This window comes from Pelodiscus sinensis, chromosome 24 (assembly GCF_049634645.1).
Source record: "Pelodiscus sinensis isolate JC-2024 chromosome 24, ASM4963464v1, whole genome shotgun sequence".
Taxonomy (NCBI): domain Eukaryota; kingdom Metazoa; phylum Chordata; order Testudines; family Trionychidae; genus Pelodiscus; species Pelodiscus sinensis.
The window spans coordinates 5,251,195-5,273,994 of NC_134734.1; the positions used below are offsets into that span (position 1 = coordinate 5,251,195).

The 22,800-nt window shown below is 62.1% G+C and overlaps 1 protein-coding gene across 3 annotated transcripts; it reads left to right on the top strand.

The window, feature by feature from the left end:
• Window positions 1-3,651: 3,651 nt before the first annotated feature.
• Window positions 3,652-22,707, top strand: ZBTB32 (zinc finger and BTB domain containing 32). 3 transcript variants are annotated; one of them, XM_075907801.1, is made up of 8 exons: window positions 3,652-3,816; window positions 7,646-8,832; window positions 11,481-11,624; window positions 14,772-14,863; window positions 16,019-16,105; window positions 18,307-18,453; window positions 18,674-18,835; window positions 19,546-19,688. In XM_075907801.1, the coding sequence occupies exons 2-8, from the start codon at window positions 7,718-7,720 to the stop codon at window positions 19,554-19,556; spliced, it is 1,758 nt and encodes a 585-aa protein (XP_075763916.1). In that variant the 5' UTR covers window positions 3,652-3,816; window positions 7,646-7,717; the 3' UTR covers window positions 19,557-19,688. The 3 variants fall into 3 exon arrangements, with proteins under 3 accessions (XP_075763916.1, XP_075763914.1, XP_075763915.1); XM_075907799.1 differs by having other exon boundaries at window positions 3,670-3,816; window positions 19,511-22,707; XM_075907800.1 differs by lacking the exon at window positions 11,481-11,624 and having other exon boundaries at window positions 3,703-3,816; window positions 19,511-22,703.
• Window positions 22,708-22,800: the final 93 nt, after the last annotated feature.

Genomic DNA, 22,800 nt, shown 5'->3' on the forward strand with positions numbered 1-22,800 from the left:
TAAAAGTCCCTTCAGTAGCAGGTGGTGGGGGGAACCCAGGGAGATTGCCTGGAGTATGGGGGAGGGGCACTTGGGGGTGCTGAGGGTTGTCCAGGAAGGGCTGGGGGGGGGGGCAGTTTATAGCCACAGGCCAAACCCAGTCACAAAACTTCCTTGACATCTACGGTGGACGGGTTCAGTTGCCCAGCTCCAACCCCTGCCTCCGAGCCAGCCAGTCCCTGGCCTGGGGCCAGATGGGACCCAGCCCCCCAGAAGGGGGTACAGGCCCCTCCCCGCCACCTGAGCCAGCTAGTGCTGATGCTGCTCAGCCCCTGTACTGGGAACCACAGGGACTTAGTGGCTGGGCCAGGGGCTGGGGGGAGTCCCTGCCCCAGAGAGAATCCCCCGGGGGATACAGCAGGGTCCCCTTCAGCCAGGAGGCCCTGGGGCTTCCCCTTCTTCCGCACAGGTACCCTGGCGGGTGGGAGCCCAACGGTGACTCAGCCAGTTCCTGTCCTTGGGGACGGTCCCTAAACCTCCCAGCAAGAGGGTCTGAGTCAGTCATTGGGGGCTACAGAACCGGCCGTGGGTCACACTAGCCCAGACCAGGACGGGGGAGCTGTGGGTCACACCAGCCCAGACCAGGATGGGGGAGCCGTGGGTCACACCAGCCCAGACCAGGATGGGGGAGCCGTGGGTCACACCAGCCCAGACCAGGATGGGGGAGCTGTGGGTCACACCAGCCCAGACCAGGATGGGGGAGCCGTGGGTCACACCAGCCCAGACCAGGATGGGGGAGCTGTGGGTCACACCAGCCCAGACCAGGATGGGGGAGCTGTGGGTCACACCAGCCCAGACCAGGATGGGAGAGCCGTGGGTCACACCAGCCCAGACCAGGACAGGGGAGCAGTGGGTCACACCAGCCCAGACCAGGATGGGGGAGCCGTGGGTCACACCAGCCGAGACCAGGACAGGGGAGCCGTGGGTCACAACAGCCCCAGATCAGGACAGGCGAGCTGTGGGTCACACCAGCCCAGGACGGGGGAGTGGTGGGTCACACCAGCCCAGCCCAGGATGGAGGAGCCATGGGTCACACCAGCCCAGCCCAGGACGGGGGAGCCGTGGGTCACACCAGCCCCAGACCAGGATGGGGGAGCCGTAGGTCACTCCAGCCCCAGCCCAGGACGGGGGAGCCGTGGGTCACACCAGCCCCAGCCCAGGACGGGGGAGCCGTAGGTCACACCAGCCCCAGCCCAGGACGGGGGAGCCATGAGTCACACCAGCTCCAGACCAGGACGGGGGAGCCGTGGGTCACACCAGCCCTAGACCAGGACGGGGGAGCCGTGGGTCACACCAGCCCCAGCCCAGGACGGGGGAGCCATGAGTCACACCAGCTCCAGACCAGGACGGGGGAGCCGTGGGTCACACCAGCCCTAGACCAGGATGGGGGAGCCATGAGTCACACCAGCTCCAGACCAGGACGGGGGAGCCGTGGGTCACACCAGCCACAGACCAGGATGGGGGAGCTGTGGGTCACACCAGCCCCAGACCAGGACGGGGGAGCCGTGGGTCACAGCAGCCCAGACCAGGACGGGGGAGCCGTGGGTCACAGCAGCCCAGACCAGGACGGGGGAGCCGTGGGTCACTCCAGCCCCAGCCCAGGACGGGGGAGCGGTGGGTCACACCAGCCCCAGCCCAGGACGGGGGAGCCGTGGGTCACTCCAGCCCCAGCCCAGGACGGGGGAGCCGTGGGTCACACCATCCCAGACCAGGATGGGGGAGCCGTGGGTCACACCAGCCCCAGACCAGGATGGGGGAGCCGTGGGTCACACCAGCCCAGACCAGGATGGGGGAGCCGTGGGTCACACCAGCCCCAGCCCAGGACGGGGGAGCCGTGGGTCACACCAGCCCAGACCAGGATGGGGGAGCCATGAGTCACACCAGCTCCAGACCAGGATGGGGGAGCCGTGGGTCACACCAGCCCCAGACCAGGATGGGGGAGCCGTGGGTCACACCAGCCCGATGGCGGATTGCTGAGTTTCTTGCTCACCCCCTGTGTTTTCCCCTTCGCAGACAGTTACAGGCCCAGAGCCGTTCGATTTGCATCTTCCTTTCACTATGAATCAGCCCAGGGAGAGGCTGGCCCTGCGCAGGGGCCCGCACCTCTGAGGGCTCAAAACCCCAGCAGGTCCCGCTGAGGGGCACATACAGCCTGGCCCCTCCTGTCCTAGGAGAAACTGAGGCTCAACAAGGCAAGAAACTTGCCCAAGCTCACACAGCACAGTTAGCGAAAGAAGCCAGATGGTCTGATGTCCAGCGCTCCCCCCCCAACAAAACCACTACACCCCACTGTCCTCGCAGGGCAAAAACCTAGGAGTCCAAGCTCCCAGTCCTCTGCTCTAACTACTACACCCCACTGTCCTTGCAGGGTCAGGGAGAGAACCCAGGCTCCCAGTTCCTTTGCTGTAACCACTACACCCCACTCTTCTCATAGGGCCAGGGAAAGAGCCCAGCAGTCCAAGCTCCCAGCCCCTCTGCTCTAACCACTACACCCCTCTCTCCTCACAGGGCCAGGGAAAGAACCCAGGCTCCGGCAAGATAATTCTCTCGGAAGTGGTTTCATGCTGTGCTCAGCCATGTTCTGCTGCTTTAACATTTCAGTGGCTAAAAATCACAACTAGGGTCCAACAGTCTAGAGAGGAGCCCACTTGTGGGTCTGCAGCCCTCCCCCCATCACTATCCCAGCCCTGGGCTTTCCCCAGCTCTGCTGGTGGCCCCAGTCCCACTCGTCCACTCTGCTAAGGCAGGGCCCCTTGTGCCCAGGGATGTGTTAGCAGGAGCCCGCTCTGCCTGGTGGAAACTCGCCCTGTCCCCCTTCCCACAGCCCTGGGCGCTGATTCATCCGCAGGTGGCCCCACGGCTCCCCCTACCCCCACCCTTCACTTTTGTTTCTCGGTAAAACGAAAACCAGCCCCTCTCATTTCTGGGGGGAGGCAGAATGCCTGGATCTGTCCCCCGCCTCCCCACGAGCCAGCCCAGGTAGGGACCTGTACCCCTCCCTGCCCCCAAGCCAGGCAGAGGGGTGCAAGGGCATGGCTGGGGCAGTGAGTGTGTGAATAGGCGGGGGCAGAGGGATCAGGCTGGAGGGGGAGTCTGGGCTGGGGGCAAGAAACAACTTCCCATGCAGCAGCCGCAAGTCCCCAACATTGGCTGCCATGCTGGGGATGAGACACTGCTGGGCATCGGCTCAGCCTGGCACCCCCAGTGGTGAGGGCAGCAATGGGACAAATAGCCCCTCCACCCTGCATGGGGTCCTGCTCAAACTGGGGGAGAGGCAGGAGAAATGGGATCCCAAGACTTCTCCTCCCAGGCACTGGAGGGAGGGGGACAGAGTGGCAGAGTCACATTCAGCTCTCCCCATGTCTAAAGTCTATTTCCCAAGTGCCCTGCCCCAGAGGTGGCTACAGCTCAGTGCCAGGCAAGTTGTTCCCATGTGGCGTTATGTGCATCTGTTCCCCAGCTGCCCCGCCCCAGAGGTGGCTGCATGTTAGCTCCACATAAAAAAAAAAAATCAAGTCCCCCTTCAAAGAAAATATCATTTTTCTCTGAAAAGTCAAGTCTCTCTGGGTGGTGCCAGATTGGTTCTCGCTGACAGCTCTCCCTGTCCAATGTGAGCTCACCAGACACCTCCCCCAGCCAATGGTAGGGGTGGGTGGGTCTCCCCAGCACTTAGACGGGACCCAAGACCTTGATACCTGATTGACAGGGGCTGTCAGTGGAAGAGGCATCTGCTGCGAGGGAAGGATGGACCGGGCTGGCTCGGTGCCCCCAGGCAGGGTGAGTGACAGGACCTGGGCTCTGGTGCGCTGCAGGGGAAGGACCAGGGACAATCCCCTGGGGAGGTAGCTGCCCGTTTCCACCGCGCCGTGCACTTTCTCTTCCCTCCTCTCCGGGTTCTGGGCACGTCTGTTTCCTCGTGTCACGCACAGGATGTCCCACGCTTGCTGTCTCCCCGCCACGGCATGCGTAACCCTTTCCGACGGGGGCAGCCCGGGGGCTGGGCAGCAGGGAAAGCAGCTGTGGGAATTGCCAGCCCCCCGCTGCTGCGCCCCCAGGGGGACTCTGTCCTGGTCCCTGCTGAGTGAGCGGAGAACCTGTCTGCCAGGGCTGCGCCTGCCTGTGCCACCCATGGAAGCTTTGTGTTCCTGGGCTGCGCCAGGGCCCGGACCCCCTCGAGGGGACAGGCCCATGGCCCATCCCCTGCCCCCTGCGCTAGCCCCACTTGTTCTCACAGCACCTGGACTGGCACAGGGGCTGTACCTGTCCCTCAACCCAGCTGCCCAGGCCCCCCGCTCCTGGCCACTGGGAAGGAGAGGAAACTGGGGTAGGGCCCCCCTGTGGAATTTACCCGCCCAGTGTAATTAACTCCTGGACTGTTAATTACCCAGGTGCCAGCTGCAGGTCCCGATCTCAGCCCCCCATGGGCATGTGCCCTATGCCGGCGTCATCACTGGGCCCTGAGCTTGCCTTGCGTGGGTAGCGCCGCTTGCGCTGAACCCTGGCCTGGGTGGGCTGCGCCCGCCGGACCCACTTTAACCCCTCCCCCGATTCCTGTCCCCTCCCACGGGGCGCTCTGGGGTTCCCCCCAGCAAAATAGCTATTGTCATGTTCAGGGGCCCTCTCCCCGCTGCTGTGTCATAATGGAGGGGGGGCTTTTCTCCCCAGTCCCTCACCCGGCAGCCCCAGCCCCAGGTCCCGTTGTGCCCAATGCCATTTGCCTGCCCTCAGGACAGTTCTGGGGTCCCCAGTGACCGGGGTGCGCAGCCTGTTCCCCGTCTGGCCCCGAGCCAGGGCCGGTCCTCTCTGGGGGATACCGAGCCCCAGGCTGAATTAATGACCCCTGGGAGCCACCCGCATTACAGCAGCATGACTGGGGAATGGGCAGAAACCCAGCACCCTCACACCCCAATGGCACTGCCCCAGACTAGCCCTGGAGGACTGGCCAGCCCTGTCCCCTCTCTCAGCTCAGGTCAGTGGCCCATCAAGGCCAGTAATGAAGATTTTCCATTTGCCCCACTGGTGTGTGTGTCATGTGCCCTATACTACTGATTCCCAAAGGGGATTTTTCCAGTCTAATGATGATCGCGGCAGGCCTCTGGGATCTACCCTGCCCATGAATTAGTTGCAATCTCCTTCCTCTTGCCCTTTGTTTACTGGAGTGCTGGGAAAAGAGGAAAGATTTTTATACCCAAACATTCAAGAATGTACTGAGCCTGCAGCTGCCACAGCTGCTAATGGATGCTGAGCAGGGACCACATGGCTGAACTACTGGACCCCCAGGGCTGGGCACTGTTTGGTCACCCCAAAGGTGCCCTGGAATGTGGGGAAATCTGGGGGGAATGAAGGGCCCTGACCTCTGTTCCTGGAGCTTTCTGGTAGCAGCTGGGGCTGGTATTTGCGGGGGCGGGGTGGTTGCTGCAATACCGGGAGTAGGCCTGGTCCCCCAGCTTTCACCCGGTGGTCTCTGCACACGCCCTGCGAAGGAGGCTTTGCAAGTGTGTGACTCACAGGAGTGGGTGGTTGTGGGGTTTGGTTTTTTGGGGAGTTGTGTGTTTTTTATTTAATAATAACCAAAATGAGCCCATCTGGGCCCAATCTCCAGCTGTGCCACTGAATCCCCGTGGCACTTAGGGGTTGTCACTGGGCCTCGGTTTCCCAGTGGAGTCCGTACCCTTCTTTTTGGCTACACTGTTGATTTGAATTGTGAGCTGTTCAATGGAGGGGAATCACTTGCTGTATGTCTGCAGCAACTGGCCCAACGGGGCCCTGACCTCGGTCGGGGTCTGGGCCGTGCCTGGCCCAATAGGGCCCTGATCTCAGTGGGGGCCTGGCCAGCGCCTGGCCCAACAGGGGCCCTCAGTTGGTCACAAGGGGCCTCTGATATTGCTGGCAGCCGAACTCAGCAGGACCTTCGTACTCCACAGAGCATCCCTGCAAGAACAGCAGGGGCCCGGGAGCATCCCCCAGCAGCCCAGGCACAGGGTGTGGGTGGAGCTGACTCCTGGAGTCTCCTGTCTCCCTGCCTTCTGCTCTGCCCCCTGTATCTGGGGGCATGTCTGGCCACTGCTCTTGAAATGGGACTAGAGGTTTTGGGGTGCCTGAAGCATGACAGCTCAAAGGGGGTCCTGTGCCAAGCTCCCCTCCATCGGGGCCTCATTAAAACACTTGGGCACTGGAAATTTTGGACCCCATGGGATGGGGAGAGTAGCTCAGGGCACATTTGAAAATGTGTCTGTGGGGGGACCCAGACTTCTGGGTTCTCTCCCTGACTCTGGAGGATGTGGGGGTCTCATGGTTATGGGGTCTGGGAGCCAGGACTCCTTGGTTCTCTCCCTGGTGTTGAGAGGGGAGCTGGGTCTCGTGGTTATGGAGTGGGGGTGGGGGGTCTGGGAGCCAGGACTCCTGGATTCTCATGCTGGTGCTGGGAGGGAAGTGGGATACTCTCCACAGGAGTTTTAAGGGAAGTGTGTGTGTGGGGGGGGGGCTCAGGACTTACGGGGAAAGAGATCCCTGTGCTGGCTCCCAGCCACCCGCCCCCCCCCCCAATCTGGAGTGCCCTGCTCCCCCCCAATGCCTCTTTCATGTGCCGAACCCGCGCTGGTATCACTGCCTTTGTTGTGGGAGCAGAGCAGGGATGGGGGGGGGGGGGGCAGACACTATCTTGTGCACTTGAGAGACCGGAGCGCTGCCCCCCCCAGCTTCCTGCTTCTCAGACAACAAAGCGAAAACCCCAAACCCCACAGCGCTGTGTTGCAAAGGCCCTCCCTCCCCATGGGCTGGGCTCACTCCCCTCCCCCACCATCCCTCAGCCAGCCCTGTCCTGCCCCCCCAGCCAGCCCCTCCTGTCCCCCCCCCCCAGTCAGCAGAGGTCCTGCCTCCCCCACAGGTCATACTCATTCCCCTCCCCTCCCACAGCCAGCCCAGGTCTTGCCCCTGCTACAGGCCTGGCTCATCCCCCCCATTCCCGCCCCCCTGCCCAGACCCTGCTGCCCAGCCAATGGGTTCATGCTTCCCCCGAGTTCCCCAGCCACCCAGATTAAAGCAAGTGACATTTCCACCCATAGCTGTACTAAGCCCCCGCTCCTGCCAGCCTGCCCCCACCGACCCCATCTGTCCCCTACTCCCACCATCCCCTCCCCCCACACTTCCCAAGCTCCCCCTCCTGTCAGCCCCCATCTATGCACCAGGGCGCCCCACTCCTGTCTCTGGGCTGGCTGGGGAGCTCGAGGCGGACTAGCTGGAGGGCCATAAGTAGGAAGGGGGGCAGAGTCTGGGGGAGCCGCAAGCACCGCCGACGGGGAAGACAGATCCTAGGCTTCCACGCAACCCCAGCAATCCTCTGCCCTCCCCACACCCGGCCCCCTCCATGCACCCCTCCCCTCCAGGCACAGCCCTGCCCAGGGCTGGAAAGGGGTGAGGGAGATGAGGGATAATTGTAGCCTCCAAATGTCTGTGTAAGTAAAGTGAAATGGGGGGGGGGGTCCCAAATGCTTCTCAACAGCCATGTTTTCCCCACCCTTCAATGTTGGATGTGAAAGCCTGGTGGCCATCTTGTGCAGCCCCTGACCCCTCCACTGACGGTCTCTCTCTCTCCCTTTGACCCCAGGAGGAAGAGCCTCGGGGCTGATGGAGGAGCTGCGCCCCCGTTGGCAGTGTCCCTGAGCCCTGTAGCCGGGAGATGACGCGGCGGGTTGGGCTGCATAGCCCCTCGCACCCAGAGCTGCTGCTGCACCGGGCCAGTGAGCTGAGGCGTGCGCGGGCCCTGTGTGACACACTGGTGCGTGTGGGCCAGCAGGACTTCCCAGCCCACAGCTTGGTGCTGGCCAGTGCCAGCCGCACCCTGGCCCGGCTCCTCCTGCCACAGGGCCCCAGCAAGCTCTGCAGCCTGGACTTCCTCACACCCACCACCTTCCAGCACGCCTTGGACTTCGCCTATTCCGGCAGCCTGGAAGTGGCGGCCGAGGAGCTTGCCAGTCTCCTGGCCACTGCCCGGGTCCTGGAGATGGAGGAGCTGGAGCAGGCATGTCTCAGGGTGCTGGGAACTGGAGGTCACGATGGGACAGGTGTTGGCAACAGGGCTGGTGGCCATGGTGTGGTTGCCACTGGTGACAAGGCTGGTGGCCACGATGGGGCTGTCATCGGTGACAGGGCTGGTGGCCATGATGGGGTTGCCATTGGTGACGGAACTGGCAGTCATGACGGGGTTGCCATCGGCGATAGAGCTGATGGCCATGATGGGGCTGCAGGCCATGATGGGGTGGGTGACCAAGACTCAAGGAAGGAGACAGTGGATGGGATGCCCCAGATGCAGTCTTTGGTCACCAGCCCTGTTGGCGAGACTGTAGTGCCAGGCAATCAGGAGCTAGTTTTATTGGCTGATGGGCCCTGCCTTGGCCTGGCTAGGCCAGACAGCCAGGGGAGCCAACTCCAAGATGGCGGCTTGGCACCCAGCTGGGTTCTGTTTGAACAATACTCCCACAAACCGCGGGGAAGCGTCATTGCAGCCACAGCCCGGCCTCTACCTCAGGAACGCTGCGCCCATCCCTGGCCACCGGAGGCGCTCTGGGGGCCAGATGGGGTGGTCACTGGCTACCAGCCCTGCCCACCATTGCTCAGCTACCAGCTGCGGACACTGCCTTCCCCCTTGGGTGACCTGGGGCCTGGGCACATGGCCCTTTCGGCGTCGGTGGGATTCCATGGCTACGTCCGACCCGTCCCCTGCAGGCTGGAAACGGGGAAGCCAGGCACCCCCGCTGGGATGGCGGGCAGGGAGAAGCAACTGGACAACCAGAGGTGAGCAGCACGGGGTGTGGGAAAGAAGCCGTGAGTGACGGGAGGGGCAGGACTCCTTGTTCTATCCCTAGGAGGGGAGTGGGGTGTGGTGCGTTAGAGCAGGGGGGTTGGGGGGATGCTTCATGGCCATGAGGCTGCTGCCATCCTCCCCCCCCAACCCCAGCAGCTCTGGGACATGCTGACTCTTGGCTGCGGGCCTGGCTACATGGGAAGGGGCAGCATGGCTTGTTTCCTGCCTGGTGTCCTCAGGGCACCCTCCACCTGAAAGCAGGTGCAGTGGGTGCTACTGCAGCTCAGAGCGGGGCAGGCAGGGGCCAGCCATACCTGCACCTCCCCACACACCTGAGCTTTTGCAGTCGTGGTGAGAGGCCCCTCACCCCCAGCGCCAGGCCAGCTAGATCAAACTGGGGGAGGGGCACTGCAGTGGGGGATGCCCTGGTATGGGAAGCACTGCCTGGGGGGGGCCCTCCCAAGTACCCCAGCCCCGGCCTGGCGCTGTAGGGGGAATTCCCCTGATCTCTCTGGTTTGCACTTGTGCGAGTCACGGCTCAGGGCCCCCTGCTCCCCCAGTGATGAAGAAACTCTGAGCCCTGCGAGCAGCAGTGCCCCGAGATGAAACGGGCTCCACGGGAGGGGGTGGGCGGATGACTCGTCCATGGGGTTTCCCCCAGCCGGCCCCGCACCCACATGCCTGACTTCAAAGGGACCAGTTGTTCCTAGATGACACATTCTCCCCCTCCCCCCAAGCCCTTAACATTTTCCTTCAGAGCAAATCACTTAGTTTGGAGGCTGGGGAAGGAAAGAGTTATTGGGGGCTGTAGGGGTGTAGCTGGAAGGACAGGGAGCTATAGGGCTTAGGGGGTTAGGGGTGTATCCCTAAACCCTGAGCCCACCTGGCAGGTGTAGCATTGGGTTGGGGCAGGGGGATCTGAAGTGTAGGAGACAGGGGGATCTGTAGAAGGGATCTGGCTATAGGAATGGATTGGGAAGAAGGGGGCAGGCATACAGGGTTCAAGGGTGGATGGGGGCAAGGGGATATAGGGTGTAGGGCTGGATTGGGGCCGGAGGATCTGGGGTGTCAGGGTGGATTAGGGACTGGGGGGATATAGGATCCGGGCAAGGGGATATGGGGTATAGATGTGGGGGTCTCTAGCATAGGTATGCAAGGGAGCAGGGGGATCTTGGATGTTGGGGTGAATTAGGGGGTGGGGGATCTAGGGTGTGGGGGTGGATTAGGGGGCAGGGCATATCTGGGGTGTAGGGATGGATTAGGGGGCAGGGCATATCTGGGGTGTAGGGGTGGATTAGGGGGTGGGGATATCTGGGATGTAGCAGTGGATTTGGGTGGCGGGATCTGGGATGTTGGGGTGGATCCAGACAGGGGATCTGGGGTGTAGATGTGGGGTCTGTAGCATAGGTGTGCAAGGGAGCAGGGGGATTTGGGGTGTGGGGTGGATCTGGGGTTACCTACAGGCAGCTGGATATTGGGCAGCCCCAGTTCTCAACATCTCACAGCCATAAGCTGTAAGGTCAGAAGGGCCCCTCCTGAGCATGCTCTGCCCTCCCCCCCCCCCCCCCCCCCGACCAGACCCACCAGCTTGGGCTGAGCAGCTGTCACCTCCAGATCCTGGTTAGAAGGCGAGAAGTTTCCCCCCTTGTAGGGAGCTGGGGGCCAGGGATCGCTCAGTGTCTCTTTCCTGTTCCCAGCCATGGGGCAGGAGCATACATTACACACAGATTACTGTCTGCCCTTCCTCCGCCCAGCCATGCCCCGGCCCCTCACCGTGGGGCCAGCCCCCTCACTCCTTGCTCTGCACAGCGCCTGGCCCACACCCTCATCCAAAGGGAGGCCTGTTTTCTGAGCTGCCTTCCAGCCTTCCATTGGGCAGATCTTCCTCTGATGAGGCAGTTATTGAGCTGGGCCTGGTGGCATGCGCAGACTGCAGCCCAGTCGCCCCTCAACCTGCCCTGTGGCCAGCGAAATCCATCCTATGCCTGGAGTCTCCTCTGGGGACTCACGCTTCGGGCTCCGCTCTGACCTCTCTCCAACTTACCCCCACAGCCCTTGTGGAAGCGGGGCCCGGACTGGCCGCACAGGACCTCTGTACTCACTCCAGGGCCAAGCAGAGACGTGCTGTCCACCTTCTCCACCTTCCCCTGTTTATACACGCCAGGGTTGCCCCAGCTCTTTGGGCCCCAGTGTCGCACGAGAAGCTCGTGGGCAGCTGATTCTCTGCCATGTCCCCTAAGTCCTTTTTGGCGCTGCGTGGTCCCAGGAGGACACTGACATTTAGCTGTATTTAAGTTTACCAAGCCTCTGAATCTGTGACATGCCCTCTATGGTATTTCCCACTCTTCCAGCTTGTGCCTCGTCAGACGCTTTATCAGGGACTAGTTTATGTTTTCCTCCAGGTCATCGCTAAAAAGGTCAAACTGCGCAGGGCCCAAGAGCATTCAGGGTTCTCTTCTGTTCCCAAAATACGTTATAACTCCTGCTCATTGCCCTTCTCTCTGCTGACCACGGGTCACTCCTGCTATCCTTTTGGTTCCCTTATCCAGGTTCTACAATTGCAAGTTTCACACTGATAGTCATTGCTCTCTGCTCCCCTCTTCTCTCATTTCTTATACATCCCCTTGCTGTGTTTTAGGGCCACTTGCTCTCCTCTTCTAAGCCAGTTTCAGAACCAGCGTGGCTGTGCTTCAGTCTGGCTCTCCTGGCACCCAGATAAGTGTTCTCAAGCAATTCCTAAGGGTTGCTCACATTTTTTTGCAGAGCCTGTCTCCCAGCTAAGGTTTGTTGGTACATGGAGCCCTCTAGTGCCCAAGCTGGGGATGGGCACCACATTGCACAGTCTCAATATTCCAGTCATCTGAACAAGTGGGTTGAACCCACAAAAGCTCATGATCTCATCTACAGTACATGTTTTGTTGGTCCTTAAGGTGCTGCAAGACTATTTGTTGTTCTTTAAGTTTTTCCAGTTACAGACTAACTCGGCTCCCCCTCTAAGCCTCCCTTCAAGGCAGCCATGCCTAGGGGAAGCTGAGGAACGTATCTGGGACGTGAAAAGGTTACAAAAATCGCCACATCGTCACAGGGGGATGCTCCCCACATCTCTTCTGCTGTGCAGTGCCCTCGGCTCGGCAGCCCCCAAGGGCTCAACTGCCATAGTGCTGCACATCCAGCAGACACACATGGGGCCTGCTCCAGCTATCTGCACCTACCAAAACCAGTTGCAGCCACAGCTCTAGGGTGCCAGGAAAAGAAGGATGTAGAGGGCCAGGCTGCAGGCTGGCTGGGTGTGGTGCAGAACATGGGCAAGGGGTTCTAGATCATGCAGGAACAGCATAGTTGCATCCTGTAGCACCATACAAATTGAGAGGGTTCTAGAGGCAGATTTGGATGTGACTGGGTTCTAGATTACACCAGCACATCACTTTCCCATTCTGGAGCAGAAGTCATGGCTGGGTGGGTTCTAGAACTACTCCAATCAGATGTGGTGAGGTTCTAGAGTGCCCCTCAGCGCTACTAACGGATGGGTTCTCACATGGGCTGCATGGGGGTTTGCCATGTGCTAAAGTGACATGTGCAGCCAGATTCTAGAAGCTTTCTGCACTCGAGAGGTGCCTGGGTTCTAGAGTGGCATGTGCTGGACACAGCCAGGTTTTGTGGCATGTGATGGGGGAAGCTGGGTTCCAGATTATTTGATGGGAGCTGACAGGTTCTAGGAGGAGGACCAGCAGGCTGAACTATGGGGGTGTCACAGCTCACAGGTCGTGGCCACACTTAGCCCCTTGGCGGGACCCCCCTCTTCAGTGCAGCAGCCTCTTCTCAGGGCACCCACGCCAGTCCAGCAGCCCTCTCTTGGGGGGCCCGACCCTCCACCTCCAGGATGGTGCTTCTCAGGGCCTTCAGCCGCCTGCCTCCGCCGTGAGCCCCTTCGCGGGGGGTCCACTCCCTCTGGACCCCGGGGCCTCCACTCCCAGGTGGAATGGTGCCCCCCTGTTCTCCAGACCAGAGCAACTGGCAGCCAGCACCAAACAGGAGGGTTTATTGAACTTTGAACACAGGCAGCAAAGAATCTCTCAGGCCGGTCAGCCTGGGCCCTCAGCCTCACGTCAGTCTCTCCTGCAGCCAGAGAGTCCTGCCTGCTCTGCCCTCAGTTCCCCAGAAAACAGCCCCCGGCTCCCAGCAGAGCCTCCAACATCCTCAGCAACAGCCCCTCCCCCATCCATTGTCTTCTCCCCAGGTAACAGGGTCACCTGGCCCCTCTTCTCCGCCTCCCTCCTCCATCCAGTGTTCTCCCCTCGCTGGGGGTCAGCTGGGCCAGCTGCCAGGTTCCCTCTCTGCAGCCCATTGTCTGTCCTCTAAGCGGGGCTGGGGGCACCAGGGTCCCAGACACCCCGGCTCTGAAACAGCAAACTCCCCCCCTTTCTCACGTCAAACCAGTAACTGCTGGGCACTGAGTGCCCCCCTGTATGCAACACCCCCAAAACTCCCCACTTCCTCACAGGGGGTTGTCAGGTTTTGGGGGGAAGGGATCTTCTAGGTTCTAGGGATCTTGAGGATGAACCGTGGGGGCTGTGGGGGTCTAGGGGGAGGGGATCTGTATCCCCCCCATCTCCTGTGAACAGACTTTACTCTCCAGCCTCCACAGGGGAGCAATGGGATGTGTGTGAACCCGGGACACACACTTTTGTCTTAAGGGTCAGAGCAGGGGGCGGAGGGTTGGGGCGATGGGGGTCAAAGTGTGGGGGCCACCAGGTTCTGTGGGGAGGGGATCTCGAGGGTAAACCATGGGGGCTGCTGGATGGGGGCACAGGCCAACCAGTTCTGGGGCCAGGGCAGGATGTGCAGTCAGGTTTCCATCTGGTGGCCAGCTCCCTCCCCTCTGTGCTACCCACATATGGACCCCCCTGCTCCCGACTGTGCCACCCGCATGGGGGGTGCCCAGCTCAGGACACGCCCACACCCCGGGGCGCTGGCGCAGGTGGAAACAGCCCTGCAGCTGTAGCCCAGCTGGGCGGTGCTGAGATCCCATCCACCGGCACACCCCAGCTGTAACCGGGTCCAGAGCCAGGGCTGGAGAGAGACTGTCGCCCCTAGGCTCTGAGTAGCAGCTGCAATGGGTCCAGGATTGGGGCTGGGCCCCCGCTTTTAGGCTGCCCCTTTTAGGCAGTCCCTGCCACAGGCCCAGCCCTGCCCCCAACTCTGGGGCTTTGCCCCCTGCCAGGCCCCCTCCCATGCTTTGTTCTGGGTGGGGGTGCCAGAGAGTCCTGTGGCCAGGAGGGGTCAGGGAGGCGGGTTCCATTGGCTGCTCAGCTTGTCCATCACTGTGGGTCCGGGCCAGCCCTAGAATAACCCCAGGTCTGGGACAGGCAGTGACCCCCCCCCCCAACCCATCTCCTGCGAACACAGACTCAGCTCTCCAGCCCCCACTGGGAGCAATGGGATGTGCGGTGAACCCAGGGCACACAAGTTGTTTGAATGCGGGGGGGGGGGGCAATGGGTCAGAGCAGTGGGGGGGGGGGGTCAGGAGATGATGGGTCAGAGCAGTGGGGGGGGGCCAGGGGATGATGGATCAGAGCAGTGGGGGGGGGGCAGGGGATGATGGATCAGAGCAGTGGGGGGGGGCCAGGGGATGATGGATCAGAGCAGGGGGGGGGGGCCAGGGGATGATGGATCAGAGCAGTGGGGGGGGGGGCAGGGGATGATGGATCAGAGCAGTGGGGGGGGTCAGGAGATGATGGGTCAGAGTGGTGGGGGTCGGGGGTGATGGGTGAGAGGGTGGGGTAATGGGATGATGGGGGGGTTGGCAGGCAATGGGGGCACAATAGGGCCAGAGAGGGTGGGGGCAGGGGTATGGGGTGGGAGATGCTACTTGGCCCCATGAAGTCTGTGGGTCACTGGCCCTTTAACCCTTTTGTTTCCTTCAACTCAGGCTGCTGGCGGCTCCGGCCAAGAGCTCCGACCACGACGTCTGTCCCCCGAGGCGCCCGGACGCCCTGCGCCTCCCACGGCTCTGCCACCCACGTACGCGCCCCCCCTCGCTGTGCCACCCACGTACGCGCCCCCCCCACCCTGCTGTGCCACCCACGTATGCGCCCCCCCTTGCTGTGCTACCCACGTACGCGCCCCCCCACCCTGCTGTGCCACCCACGTACGCGCCCCCCTCGCTGTGCCACCCACGTACGCGCCCCCCCACCCTGCTGTGCCACCCACGTATGCGCCCCCCCTCGCTGTGCTACCCACGTACGTGCCCCCCACCCTGCTGTGCCACCCACGTACGCGCCCCCCTCGCTGTGCCACCCACGTACGCGCCCCCCACCCTGCTGTGCCACCCACGTATGCGCCCCCCCTCGCTGTGCTACCCACGTACGCGCCCCCCTCGCTGTGCCACCCACGTACGCGCCCCCCACCCTGCTGTGCCACCCACGTATGCGCCCCCCCTCGCTGTGCTACCCACGTATGCGCCCCCCTCGCTGTGCCACCCACGTACGCGCCCCCCACCCTGCTGTGCTACCCACGTACGCGCCCCCCTCGCTGTGCCACCCACGTATGCGCCCCCCTCGCTGTGCCACCCACGTACGCGCCCCCCACCCTGCTGTGCCACCCACGTATGCGCCCCCCCTCGCTGTGCTACCCACGTACGCGCCCCCCTCGCTGTGCCACCCACGTAGGTGCCCCCCCCGCTGTGCCACCCACGTATGCACCCCCCACCCTGCTATGCCACCCACGTATGCACCCCCCACCCAGCTCTGCCACCTATGTACGCACCCCCACCCTTCTGTGTCCCCACGTACGTGCCCCCCACTCCACTGTGCCCCCCACGTATGCTCCCCTCACGCTACCCAGGTACCCGTCCCCCTCCCCACTTCAGTCCCTCCTGTGCTACCCTTGTGTGGACCTCACCCACTGTCCTGACTCCCCCATGAGCAGCTCCTGGATCCCTGCCCCCAGGCTCGACTGCCTCATCCCCTCCCCCAGTCCCAGTCTCCCCCGGCTCGTCTGCTTTTCCACCAGCTCCTCCGACCTCCCAGCCACCTCCATCCTGCCCTTGTCTCCTGAGTCCTCCAGCCCAAGCCCAACTGTCCCCTCCCCTCCCAGATCCTCAATTCCCTTCCTCCCTCCCCTCCCCCAGTTCCTGCCTGCTCCACTCGCTGTCTGACAGTTGCTCCATCTCCCCAGGGCCCCAGCCACCCCCCCGCCCTCCATGCTGGACTCAGCAAAGCGGTGACAGTGACCTGCCGCCCCTGAGCACAGCGCCCCCAGGAGGTAAGGGGGCAGGAGGAGAGGACGGGGGGCACTGACAATTGGGGCACTCTAGGGGACAGGGATGGGGGTCCAGGGACAGTGGGGGAGTCCGCAAGGGTCAGTCACAGCCAGGGGCCAGGGAGGGGTCTGGCCCAGCAGTGGCGAGGAATTGGATGCTTTGGTTATTTGTGCTGGGCAGCTTATAATTGTAGGGTCCCCTGGGGCTGGAAAACCCAGGTTGGCTGGGCCATGGGTCTGGTGGGGGTGGGGTTGCAGCTGGGTCCACTGGGGAGGAGCAGGTGGGGCCTACTGGCTCCGTGTCTGAGCCACGGTGATGCAGGAGGTTTTGGGGGGCACTGAAGAGAGGGTCAAATCAGGGTGAAATGCATAGAACCAGAGCTAGTTACAGCCCAAGACTGGGGGTCCCCCCTCGTAAGGCTCCAAAGCAGCCACACAGAGCACTTCTGTCCCCCACACTGGCCAGCAAGTCTCACCAGCAACCCCCTTCGACACTCCGGCTTCCTGTGCCGCTGCCAGCCCCGCTCCTCCCACACACGAGAGGGCACGGAAACCAATCCCACCCAAGCCAAACCAGTTCTTCCGATCCCACAGGGCCAGCCCCGGCCCCAGGTCAATTTGTGCCTCAGACCTTACCCCAGAGAGCACGTCCTTTGGAATCCAAAGCCTGACGGGTGATCAACAATAAGAAAGGAAAAGGCGAGAGCCCAGTTGTTAATGGACTCAAATCACACACACACACATTGCAAAGCTCTTCCAGCCATTCCAGTCAGGTGCCTGCACGTCGGAAACGTTCCCTTAGCAGCTCCCGTAGGGCCGTCTGTGGAGACCATAGAGTGGCGCCGTTATATCGGCCGACCCCGCCCTCCTTCAGCTCGTCTTGCCGTCTGGGGCGACGTTGGAACTCCCCAGCTCTTGGCCCGGCAAGTGTCTCGTCCCTAGCTCTCGCCCTTCATTGTCGTCTTCGTCAGTGTGAGCAGTCTTCAGAGGCAACAGGTAGAGGGCACATGCCCTCTGGGCGCTGGGCATGCGTAACGCAGTCTGTGTGCGCCTGTGCCCACAGCGCCCCGCACGACGTGCCAGAGAAGAACGCCGCTCTGAGACAAAGAGCTGTCGAAGCCTTAAGCCCCACACCGGAAAGGACGGGGAGCACAGGCTCCAACCACTCCTCATGGGAGCAGCGCTACAACCCCAACGAGAAAACAGCCCACAGCCAGCTCCGTGCGGAGTGCTCAGCCTCCATGCGTGATACGGCGCAGAAGCAGAGCATGGCCAAAGACTCCTGGCGCCAGGGTTCTCCGGTACTGAAGACCGCAGGGCCGAGGCACCTGTCCACCTCACTGGCCCCGTGAGGCAGGAGGGAGGACGGGGGCAGGGACAGGACCAAGCACAGCAGAAGTCCCCAGTGCAAGAGGTACAAGGCGTCCCGTTGATTCTGGCCCCGGAACCGGTGCCGCCGCGTCCGGCATGTGACCTGTTACCAAGAGACATGAGACGGGTGCAGGTTTTGAACTCCCCCTTGACATTGGACACCGGTGAAGCGGCCAAAGACCCTATAGAGATTTTGGAGGAAGCGAGGGAGGGTAGGGTCAGTTGTGGTATGTACGCACTGATACAGAGGCACCACTCTACAATCCACCCGATGGGAGCTGCTAGAGGACATGTTTCCGACACTCGTGCACGCAGCATGCGCACACCTGCTTGGAACGGCCGTGAACCGCACATCTCGGAGAACACCCCTTCCAAGAACAGGGAACTGTCTTTTCCTGGGGCAGGCTTGAGCAGAGGTGGAAAAATCTGCTGTTTGAAACCATTCTCTGGAATTGGCTGGGCCAGCTGCTCGCTCAGGCTCAGCTCAGAGGGGCGGCACTGGAGACAGGATGGAGGACAAAGAGGAAGCAGCCCTGGCTTCAGCTGTGGATTGGAGGAATGTCAGTGGAGGGTGGCCCAGCTGGTCGGTGTCTCCCAGACGCCAACACCTGCAATACAAGCACAGAGCCAACTCTCGGCTTCATGCACACACATGCCACCTGTGTGGAGTGGTACAAACAGGACCAGCAAACCCTCCGCTTCTGACAGACACCTCACTTGGCCCACTTAGCGCGAGATTTGGGGCAAACACAGAACAGTGGCTGCAACAATGTTTTGTATTTTCATCTACAAAATTAAGTAACATCACAGCCGTGTCTCCTGCTCCTCCCCAGAGCCAGCTGCCACGGAGCCACCCACCCTGTACCTGATGTGCAGCCCCCGGGCCGTGCCGGCCAGTGCCTGGAGCTACATCTGCCAGCTGTGCCAGCGGCGGTTCCCCAGCCAGCCCGCGCTGCGCAAACATGGCCGCAGCCACATGGGTAACAGCCAGGCCCCTCCCCTGTCCAGCCGGTGCCCCTCACTCCCGACCGTGGCCCCTGCTCCGCCAGCCTGGGGCTCCCCACCCCCTGCGGCCCCTGCTCCGCCAGCCTGGGGCTCCCCACCCCCCGCGGCCCCTGCTCCGCCAGCCCTGGGCTCCCCACCCGCCGCTCTGCCAGCCCCTCACTGCCGACCGTGGCCGTGACCCCTGTGTCCCTGCAGGCCAGCGACTGGCGCAGGCGGAGTTCTGTGCCCGCGGGTTCCAGGCCAGGCTGCGGGGGCCCCGGCGGGTGCCTCTGGACGAGAAGCCCTATGAGTGTGGCGAGTGCAGCAAGCGCTTCACCCTCAAGCACCAGATGGAGACACACTATCGAGTGCACACAGGTGAGTGGACCCCCCCCCCCCGGTGGGCACCAGCCCTACCCCCCCAGGGCCGTGTGCCCCTCCCCTGCAAGCACCAGCCCCCCCCAGTGCCTCGTGCCCCTCCATCATGGGCACCAGTCCCTCCCAGTGCCTCATGCCCCTCCCCCATAGGCACCAGCTCCCCAGTGCCTTGGGCACCTCTTCCATGGACACCAACTCCCCCCAGTGTCATATGCCCTTCCCCTGTGGGCACCAGCCCCCTTGAGTGTTGTGCACCTCTCTGCTGTGGGTACCAGCTTCCTCCTGGGCCAAGGCCACATGCTGCCCCTCCCCCACAGGTGCCAGCTCCCTGGCGCTGTGTGCCCTATCCCCCCCAGACAGAAGTCAGTGCCACACGCCCCTCAGGTCAGCCCCCCAGGTAGTGCTGGGAATTGGGGTGCTCCTTTGTCGTGTTGCACCCTTCTTTACTCCTAGGGACCCGATGTACATCTGTCTTGTGCCCCTGCAGACTGGGGCTTTGCCTCCTGGCCTTCCCCCATCTCCTTGGGTTGTGCGGGGGCAGCCTTAGGTCCTGCCCCTGCCCCTGCCTCCAGCTCTAGCCCTAACCACTGTGCTGCAGTTGGGAAAGTAAGGCTGGAGGAGGGGGGCAGGGAGCTAGGGCTGGGCTGCCCCCTCACACTGCGCTGCCCCCTGCAGGCGAGAAGCCGTTCCAGTGCAAGCTTTGTCCCCAGCGCTCCCGTGACTACTCTGCCATGATCAAGCACCTGCGGACCCACGGCGGCGCCGCCCCCTATCGCTGCACCCTCTGCTGCCAGTTCTGCCCCAGCTTGGCCGCTATGCAGAAGCACATGAAGGGCCACTGCCCCGAGGAGCTGCCCTCAGACTGGACGATTGAGACCACCTACCTCTACTCCTGCTCCACCTCCTCCTGAGCCGCATGCGCTGGCCTACCCGTCCACCGGGGGACTTGTGGGCATGGGAAGACTTGTGCCTGGCCCAGGGACCAGCGTGGGCAAGTGGCGCAGGGAGCGGGCAGGACCAGCGTGGGCAAGTGGCGCAGGGAGCGGGCAGGACCAGCGTGGGCAAGTGGCGCAGGGAGCGGGCAGGACCAGCGTGGGCAAGTGGCGCAGGGAGCGGGCAGGGACCAGCGTGGGCAAGTGGCGCAGGGAGCGGGCAGGGACCAGCGTGGGCAAGTGGCGCAGGGAGCGGGCAGGGACCAGCGTGGGCAAGTGGCGCAGGGAGCGGGCAGGGACCAGCGTGGGCAAGTGGCACAGGGAGCGGGCAGGGACCAGCGTGGGCAAGTGGCACAGGGAGCGGGCAGGGACCAGCGTGGGCAAGTGGCGCAGGGAGCGGGCAGGGACCAGCGTGGGCAAGTGGCGCAGGGAGCGGGCAGGGACCAGCGTGGGCAAGTGGCGCAGGGAGCGGGCAGGGACCAGCGTGGGCAAGTGGCGCAGGGAGCGGGCAGGGACCAGCGTGGGCAAGTGGCACAGGGAGCGGGCAGGGACCAGCGTGGGCAAGTGGCGCAGGGAGCGGGCAGGGACCAGCGTGGGCAAGTGGCACAGGGAGCGGGCAGGGACCAGCGTGGGCAAGTGGCACAGGGAGCGGGCAGGACCAGCGTGGGCAAGTGGCGCAGGGAGCGGGCAGGGACCACCATCAGTACGAGAGATGGATCCCTGACGGTGCCTGGTGCAGGGAGCGGGAACAGCTGGCCATGGCTAGATCTGCAGAACACGGATTGCCCATCGCATGCTGCACACGGGGGGCTCCTGCCACTCAGCAGCTTCACTGGGGCAGGGAGCACCAGCCACTAGCCTGGCAGGGCACCCTGCTCACCAGGGTGGTGGTGGTGGGGACTCTGCCCGCCCCAGGCTGCAATGTCCTGGATTCACAAGCGGCAGGGGAAGGCCTGCCTTGATTATCATGGGTCATTACCTAACATGGGGGAGGAGGGGTTCGTTAAACCAGCAGTGGGGTGGGGCTGCTAAAGTGAGTGGAATAACAATCAGAGAACTGGGAAATTACCCAGGGAGAGGTGGGAGACTGGCCTCAAGGCAGAGACTAGAACAGGGAGGGGAGGGCAGCTGGGAGTTCATCTAGCACTACCTTTCTAGCCTGTCCCCCTGCCCCTCACCACTGCCCTCTCATGGCCTGCTTTGACTCCCTGTCACTGGGGGTGCTGCACAGACCCTCCCAACAAGACCAGGTCCTCCTCACGCTGGGCCCTGCACAAACACTGAGTCAGAGAAGCTCCCTGCTCCAAAGACCTTTTTGATCTACACAGGCGGAGTCTCCCCATTTCAAAGCTGGGGAAACTAAGGCCACAGCCTTCACTTTACCACTGCCCTCCCGACAGCCCTTTGTCAGTCCTCAGCCTGGCTTTGTCGGCTGTGTGGCCGTACCAATGGCCATTCTGTGTTGCATCCCATCCTCACCCCTTTGTGGCCAGGTCCCACAAGTTGTGGGCGGGGTGGTGTGGGGGAGGGGGATCTTAGTTTCCTATTAAACATCTCAGGGGTAATGAAAGTCTCCATTATTTTCTTTTGATCACAATAGTTCTGTCTGCAGGCCCCTCTGTGGTGGCACTTTGCGCATGGACCTTCCCCCCCTCGGCACTCAGCTCTGGGGGTCCTGTGGTCGCAGAGACTCTCACAAAGCCATTCACACTTGGTTTCTCACCCTCTGGGAACATAGCTGGCAGGGCTCTGCAAGGGTCTCTGCTACATTTGTCCAGCGCCCTGGAGCCCACTTTCCTCAGTGTTCCTTGCAGGCTGGTTAAAAAGCGGCTTCTGCAAAAGATATTTGTTGCCTGGGTCCTCTCCAATAAAAGAATGCTCTGCAGAGTGCAGGTTCTGCTGCCATATCCCCCTGCTCGAAGCAGTGGGATGTCCTCAAGGAGAATCCCCAATGGCCTTTGACACATGGATTTGTGTAATGTCTGCTGGCTGCCCAACTGCTGCTAAATGTTGGGCAGGGTGCTGCTTGGCTCAGGACTACATTTCCCATAGTGTATTGCAGTCTCATGCAGTGCAATGCCTTCTGGGAATTGTAAACTTTCTCCCCTTTAGCCCTCTGAGTGCTGGCAATGGGCTGGTAGTGATCTATTTCAGAACTACATTTCCCATTATGACCTGGCCTAAGCAAGACTGGAATGAGCCCATTGTATGTTGGGAGTTATAGTCTGATTGCCACTCCTGCCATTGTGCGAGGTAAGGGAGGTTTTAGGACAGCCTTTCCCATGGTGCACTGCTGCTAAGGCTGAATGGCTGTAGAGTTGCAGGGGTTGAGGCCTGAGTTGCCCCAGGGGGAGGAAAAGGGAGCTGGGAAAGCATATCCCAGCATGCATTGGGTCTCCTAACTGGGCAATACCTTCTGGCAGCTGCCCTCTTCTCCTGGGCTAAGTGCCACACAAGACTACAACTTCCACAGTGCTTTGCAGAATATAGGCACCATCCCCATAATGCAACACGGTCTCCGTTTCCACCCCCAGGAGTTTGCCGCTGCAATGCCTGTCGGGAACTGTAGTCCACATTCTTGCTCATGGATCAGTTACATGACGCTGCGGACTCCATACCCCATGATGCCTTGGGGCCAGTGTGTAACACAATGCCTGCTGGGAGTCTCTTTCATGCTACTGAAGACACCAATCCCAGAATGCACGGCGTCTCAGCAAGTGGAGCAATGCCTTCTGGGAGCTGAAGAGTGCACGGACTACAATTCCCATGGTGCACTGCAGCCATGCCACCATGGACTCCAATCCCCATGATACAATGCGGCATATCCCTGCAGCTTGTTGGAACCGAAGTCTGCTGGGAGCTATTGTTCCTCCTCTCCTAGACTCCATCCCCCAGGGTACGGCGCGGCCGGGCCGAGAGCTAAGCCGCAATGCCTGCTGGGGCTTGCGGTCGCGCTCGGCTTTGGCCAATGGGCGCCACTCCGCCCCGGATTTTGTCCCTCACGGTGCCCTGCGGCCGGGCCGGGCTTGAGGC

Bases quoted from the DNA above. Each gene is read 5' to 3' on its own strand.
- ZBTB32 (XM_075907799.1), top strand. From the start codon at position 7,718: ATGACGCGGCGGGTTGGGCTGCATAGCCCCTCGCACCCAGAGCTGCTG. The intron at 11,625-14,771 runs GTTTGTTGGTAC...CCTTCAACTCAG, and splicing joins GAGCCTGTCTCCCAGCTAAG to GCTGCTGGCGGCTCCGGCCA. The intron at 18,836-19,510 runs GTGAGTGGACCC...TGCCCCCTGCAG, and splicing joins ACACTATCGAGTGCACACAG to GCGAGAAGCCGTTCCAGTGC.